This window comes from Priapulus caudatus, unplaced genomic scaffold, assembly GCF_000485595.1.
Source record: "Priapulus caudatus unplaced genomic scaffold, Priapulus_caudatus-5.0.1 Scaffold607, whole genome shotgun sequence".
NCBI lineage: Eukaryota > Metazoa > Priapulida > Priapulimorpha > Priapulimorphida > Priapulidae > Priapulus > Priapulus caudatus.
Window position 1 is genome coordinate 157,148 of NW_014577668.1, and position 7,584 is coordinate 164,731.

Sequence of the window (7,584 nt, forward strand, 5' to 3'; positions counted from 1 at the left end):
ACTCGGATCTATATCACACGGATGACAAACCTCTGTTCTGCTCCCACTCACACTTGCTATACCTGTTATTTCTGGGTTACTATTTTGCAATTATATACAGGTTTTCTCGCAGCTATTGTCATTTGTTATTGCATTTCACCGTTTGTTGTTCAAATACCTTTTCAAGAACGGCTAGCATGCTGATTGTCATTACATTGCATGGTTGTAATACTGTTCCTCATGATCACGCTACTCCAGTCACGTCCTATATATCCACCTTATGTTATATCTACGCACCATGCTATGCATTGTTCTCTATATAGTGTAGCGTTCATAGCTTGAATCACCCAATCGGAACATGAAGCACCTGACACTACACACCACAACTACACACGTCAACAACGGTGTTGAATTGTTAATTTAAACTTCTCAAACCACTTTATTTTATACAAATCTGATAATACAGATTCGATTTTCAGCAACTAGCGGCATGTTACCTATATAATACGCCTCGTTAACTTATATGAAAGTGAATAGCTCGAGGGAACGTTAAAAAGTCGCCTGCTGAATAATAATATACATCACAGCACAAAACTCGAGAACGTTTGACAGATAGGTTACTGCTTTATCAGTATCACACAGTAGGATACGCCAGTGCAAATGCTACGAGGTTCATTCATATTCCATCATCATTCATCATCACTATACATGGGTTAAGTGATAGACAAAAAAGGTTAGCCTGCACTAACATTGACCATTCAACTGAATTAATTCTACAAACCACGTATGACGACAGTACAACATTCTATAAATAACACCATGTTGCAAACCCAATTATTTAACAATAGAATAACAGAGGCAGAGCTAACACTACATAGCTGTAGTTTATGCTATGGCTTGCACGTTCAAACAAGTGACAATTTTGTAGCTTTAAAGTTCTGTTCGTATTTAGACACCCCTCCATCTCATTTCTTAAATATGTGGCCAATTACATCCAGGGACTCTCTAGTTGGGTGACGAACACTTAATGCACACGACCATTACAAAAAGATAGTTTAGGAAAGAGTTGTAAATTCCAGATAAGTAATACATTACCGCTGAGTTTCCAGTATGAACTCTATTCGGAAGTTATATAATAAGAAGCAACACCCTATCAGTCACATCTGCTTTGCTACACTCAAAACCACTACCACAAATTGCTTATCAACTGGTTTCATTTTCCTACAATACATATGCATATTTACAAGTCCAAAACTGTTTCTTGCTCCTGAATACACTTTTTAAGATGCATACAGTTACCACTGCTTCAATGCCAGCTATGGGGATAAAAAAAACACTGCTGCAAGTTTATCATTAGCAGAAATTATCAGAAAAGCAGGAATGCGCCACAGGAGACGACGAACAGCAGTGCATGTTTGATACAACCACGTATCCACTCTGTTATTTTAGTGCAGACAAACAACATCTGAATGACTCTACGAAGCATGTAGTTACAACTGGATTCTTAGCTGTTATTCAAAAACAATATGTTTCGCTCATTACACAGGCACATACAGGCATAGGCTAAGACAAAATGGTGGCAGTATTAATTACCTACAGTCACAGCATTACTTTGTCCTAGCTTTACGATCAAACATTAGACTTGAGAAACACAAAATGTGATCGGGTTCTTACTGTGTTTTACGAATGAGCTACGTTGACTTCAAAATTCTGATAAAATGGTGAATAAGAAATAAGATAATGCCTTAAGCACATAATGTCCGTTGCTTAGGCCGTTTGCTCCTGGCTCTGGCTGACGGAGTCCGGATGCTTCATAACATCTGGCAGCGCTGGAGGGGTGGACAATGGCGTGATGACCAATGGCTCAAATTCACCTTCATCTCCTAGAAATTAAAGTTTGCAAATACAATATCAATTGATCAATATCACCACCTAGCAACTGTAGTAAACTATCAAGTACTGATGACTGATCCTCCAATGAACGGATATCTAAAATTGTTAAATTTGGTAACTGTCTCACATACCAAGCGCATTCCAGTTTGCACATACATACACAACCGCTTCGTAACACTCTAATATACGATGAAACGTGCAAACTTTAAACACAAAACAACAAAACAATCATGTAGCTTTTCCATAGATTCGAGAGCAAACAGAAATGCAGTCCGACCTCCTTTATCCGGCCACGTCGGGACTGGCACCCATCTGGATATGGGATTTGGTCGGATATGAGAGTTATGCTCAAACACAGCATTTCTATGCAGTTCAGTAGGGTTTATGCTGCATGTGATAATGTATTTACTCGTTGCTATGATTGATTATTTGTAACAAACTGTCGTGTTTTATGGTTTTATGGTTTATGAAATGGAAATAAAATGAAATAAAACAGAAATTTTACCACTTCGGTTTATGTTTGTTTCTTTTGTGCTGAGATCTAGGGCTGTAACGATCGATACACTCGTGGCGTCGTATGCCTAGGCTAGGGCTGTTACATGTGCGCGGCAGCGGCGCCTTTGATTGAAGTACGGGGCTCGATCGATCGCGAGTGCGTAGCGAGGTAGCGCGTTTCACTAACGTCCGCTAGTAAAAGTTGTTTGTTAACGGACGAAAGTTGTCTGGAGGCATAGCGGACAACACCACATGAACCACACAAGCCACACACGGGGAAAGGGGCACAGCAGCACGCACGGCATGCAAGCGCATCTCACGAATCACATTTTTGTTATTTCATATAGTTTAAAGTGTATATATTTTTAATTCCTTGGTAGTTTTTACAGCATCAAACAAGTGAGTACGTATTCGTGATATATCGTATTAATATGGCCGTATATTTATAAATGATTGTAGCATGTACAATGGGCGTTTGCTGCTTTACGGTAAGTGTGTTTTGTTTTGTGTATGTGATAGCTGTGTGCTCTTCGATACATCTGTGTCATCGCGCAAGAATGATTGGTACAGAGTCGGCACGCGTTTTGAGCAACTTGAGCGAGGATTTTTAGGGTGGAGAATAAATGATAAAATACAGAGGAACATAACCACCCTGGGCGAGACGGGGGCCGGGTTAATAGAGATTTCCGGATAACGGATGGCGGATAAAAAAGGTCGGACTGTAATATGTATTTCAACAAATTAATATTGGGAATAAAAAGACATTTCCGGTTTTCACGGCTTTTCACTCACCTCTGGAAGAAAGACGACTGTTGGGGCACGGATCGCTGTGTTTTGCAAGTACTGCTGGTAAAAACCATAGTCCACGCCGATGTATCATTGTTATCATCCCATTGGTTGATCGTCTACAAAGACAAGTTACATTTTAAACATACATTCTAGTGACAACAAACATACAATTGTCAGTTCACAGTAGGTGTTCGTGTATGTTTAAGCAGATTAATGGTGGGCTTTCATCGAGGGTGAGAGACTCTGAGCGCATACATACCAACCTCAATAAAGTTCCAGTTTTATGTTTTCAGGAACAAGGCTGAACCGATAACAGATAGGTTAAACAGTTACTGTTAGGATAGCATTGTAGCAAGTAATTGCTAGGACATTCATGCACTGTTCACACAAGTACAGACTACTTTTATACCAGAATTCCATGTTATTAAACACTATATGATTTAAATACAAACGTACGAAGATGAGAAACCTCTTGAATAGTGTACTATTTCCACAACTCTGATTTTCTGGCAAAGTCTTCATAATTCCCTCGATTATTTTCTTGAGCTCTAGCACCGTTGTAGTTTCCTTTAGCCTCAAAAAGATCGACGCCTTACGACGTTTACACATTAAGAAACATCCTGCAAGTAAAGAAAACACTGTACTGTACATTAACCTTGCCACCAAAATACACACACGACACATACAATATGTTTGATGTAAAAACTCTGGAACTGGTGTTACACACACGGAACTTAGAGCGTTTCAATAAAAATTATAATGCTAAATAAATACGAAATCTATTTACTAGCCAAAGTCTCTTATGTTTCTCTGCTTCTTTTTCACCTATTATTGCGTCCAAAATGCTCATCTGCAACACACAAGTACACCGCACGCTAGCTGCTGCCACCATGAAACACATAAAACATACATTGCAGGTAGGAAAGCGTGCTGCAAAATTTGATCGGCAGCGTCGCTTGATTTCATAGCGAATACAACACAAATATTCAACCATTTCTACTAGCATTCTTTGCTTCTATTTGAAGAACAAGTGGTTCCTTGTTATAAAACATACTGTCTGTGTTCGTACCGAGCTGTGTGCACGCGAAATACAAAAGCCTGCACGATAAATTCTCGCGTTCGCTCGCCAGGTTGCGCGCAGTTGTATGTAATGGCTGTCGGAATCAGGAAACACCCCCGCGGCGCTCCTTCGTGAACCTCATTTTCGCGCCTCAACAGCTGCAGGTTTTTTTGCAACGCCTCCACTGGCGGCTTTTGAACGGGGCTTCACACGCGAGAGTTGAAAGCAGGCGTGGTATTTCCAAAATGCAGTGCGCCGCCTAATAGCCCTGTACATTGCAGCCGACGGGAAGCGAACGCGCTCGGAATTTCGTTGCAGGCTTTGTGTGATTGTTCGTCGTGACACAGCTGGTTACGAGGACACAGACAATGTTTTTATAAGCAGTGAAACACTGTTCTTCAAATAGAAACAAAGATGCGAGTATGGTTGAATTTAGTGTTGTATCATATGAAATGGCGAAGCGGGTCGCGATGCGAATTTTGGCAGCAGCTTTTCCTTACTGGCCCTATATATATTTATGTGTCATGTGCAGCAGCTAGCGTGCGATGTACTTGTGTGTTGCAGATGAGAATTTGACGCGCATTTACAGGCGATTATAGGCGAAATAGAGTAGAGAAACATTAAGACTTTGTAGTAATACATTTCGTTTTATTTACCTTTTTTTTTATTGAGACGCGTTCCAAGTGCTGTGGTTACACTTATTAAAAGGCTTAAATTATCTTCTGGTCTATAGAACTCATTGTGGAAAAATATTACGCTGTGGCTATATGCAGGCAGCCGGGCACGGTCTTCGATTTTCACTAAATGCCGCGGCAGTTCCTAACGTAACCCAAACCTTGTTTACTTGAGATAACGCTGAAAATTAAAAACTGCCGGGCATTTAGGAAATCGAAGACGTCGTGCCGGCAGCCGTCAGTATATATGCGGCTGCCGGGCATATAGCCACTCTGAAATATTATCATTTGGCTTCAGTTATTTGTTTAATATATCTGACGTTCTCATGCAGAATATAGAATTACCAATACCATTTATTAAAGTAAATTTTGGTTGTTTTATGGTACACCAGATTGAGACAAAACTCATGGCAATGGATTGTCCAGATCACCTGCTGTTTCTTGTGATAGGTCATGTTATGGTTACATTACATTATGTTATATTATCAGGAGGAATAATAATAAAGGAGTATGACTTGCTCAAATCACAAGAAATTCAACGTTTCACATCTTTTTCAATCGAAAGGAAGAGAACATAGATCATAGGATTGTCAAACAAATTGTGAAGTGAAGGTCCAAGCTCATCCGCAAAATGATGCCAAAATAAAACATCGTCCAAATCCTACGTGCAACGCTACAAAATCCTACGCTGCCAGCGCCATTGCTTTCGCGGCTCCACTGTTGCACGGCAGGGAAAAATACACGGGGGCCAGCGGGCGATTTCGCCCCCGAATGCCAAAAAGAGCCCCCGAAAATACGATATCGGGGCGACCCCGAAAGCAAAAGTCGCCTGGAAATCGATTGTCCAGGTCGGTCCGCCGCCTTGCCGATCTCGCTCGCCTCTGCCGCTAGCGGCAGCCGGTTCCACGGTGCGTAGAATTCCTAGTACGTGTGGCTGTCAAGTGTTTATCATTAAGCATGCATGTGTGTATTGCATTCAATCAAGCGCGCGCCGCGTCCGCCGCGCGTATATATATGTGTGTGCCTTGCGGCGTGCTTGCGTGTGTGCCTGCGCGCGTGCGTGCGTGCCAGGTGTGCCTGCAGGCGTGCTTGCGTGTGTGACTGCGCGCGTCGGTGCGCCTGCGCGCGTGCGTGCGTGCCTGTGTGTGCCGGTGTGCCTGCATGCGCGTGCGTGCTGTGTGGCGAGTGTGCCTGCGGGCGTGCCTACGTAGACCGCGTAGGACAACGACCCGTAGGATTATAGAACGGTAATCTGGAAAATTCCTAATGAAATTCACACGTATATTTTCCCCTGCCGGCACACTCGTGTGTCATTCCCGATTGTAGCTTTTTTTGTCAATTCCCCGAAGAGTTTTGCTGCCGCTCTCTCATAGTCAGCAATGCCAACCTCTAAATTTTAGTAGTGATTAGTACCACGCTGAACAATCGTGCCCCCCCATACTTCAATCACGCCGCCCTGCAGCAGGCACGTACGCCAGCGTCGATGTGCACAGCCATTCACACGTGCCTCGCGGCCGTTTCTCAAACCCCCTGAGCTTCCAGGGCCCTTACGCGGGCCTTGGACCCAGCCGCAAGAGACTTCGCGTATAAACAATCGATCCTCCTAGCTCGTACAGGCGGACATTCACTGTTTGGGCTAGCCGTAATAGTTCTGTGTTTAGCTGAACCTGTGATGTATTCACTATTCAAGTGCATTTGTGGTTGTGACTTGTGAGTTGTGATTATCATGTTAGTCTGTCAGTCTGATGAATAACTGTCTTGAATATTGACTGTTGTGTCTGTGTGTGTCTGTGTGTGTGGTGTGTGTGTGGTGGTGTGTGCGTGCGTGCAGTATGCGTGCGTGCGTGCGTGTGTGCGTGCGTGCGTGTGACGTGTGTTGGTGTGTGCGCGCCCCACGAGTGTGTATTAGCTACTGGTGCTTGTGTGTACATTTGAGGAACAGCCCTGGAAAAAGTCGCCCTGGAAAGTGAAAAAGAGCCCTGGAAAATGAAAAAGTAGCCCCGAAATTTTGGGGGCGGTTTGCAAAAAGAGCCCCGAAAGAAAAAATTAATTTTTTCACTGGTTGCACGCTTACACTATATTACACTATATATATTAGCGTAAGCGTGCAACAGTGGCACCGCGAAAGCAATGGCGGCCTGGAAGCGTAGAATTTTGGAGCATTGCAACGTAGGATTTGGAGCGGAATTTAGCAGGAAACTGTCGGCAATAATAGGTGAAAGAGAGTATAGAAACTTAAGAAGTTGGTAGTAAATAGATTTCGTATTTAATTAGCATTATATTTTATTGAAACGCTTCAAGTGCCTGTGATCATGACCAGAACACCGAGCACATACCACTTATGGGGATAACAATTTTGCTCATCACGGAACAGGGATTGCACAAGAAAACTGACTTGAATTGATCACTTAACAAACAAGCTTTAAATCGATGCAGGAGACTCACAGAAATACCATCACTACGGAGAAGAGATGGGATATTAGTATTATTACTTTCCAGTTTTTTACACTTCAAGGTTTAGCATTGCCATCAGCAAGTTTATCACAGACATTGAGAGTAGGCCCTAATGTTGTAATATGAGCAAGTATATTATTATATAAGGAAGCCACGAGTTTCGACCTGTAATCAGCACTAATAGTAATAGTAATATGAAATGATCCACCGAGCCATCATTGATATAGATCGGGGTGGGCA

General features: G+C 42.6%; 1 protein-coding gene across 2 annotated transcripts in view; it reads right to left on the bottom strand.

Annotated features, from left to right (window-relative positions):
- Positions 1 to 386: 386 nt before the first annotated feature.
- Positions 387 to 7,584, bottom strand: part of LOC106812097 (transcription elongation factor B polypeptide 2-like) — a 23,023-nt gene continuing 15,825 nt past the window's right edge. For both annotated transcript variants that reach the window (XM_014815868.1, XM_014815869.1), the window contains exon 4: positions 387 to 1,862. In XM_014815868.1, the coding sequence (XP_014671354.1) occupies positions 1,747 to 1,862 (116 nt within the window). In that variant the 3' untranslated portion in view covers positions 387 to 1,746. The remainder of the gene's footprint in view (positions 1,863 to 7,584) is intronic.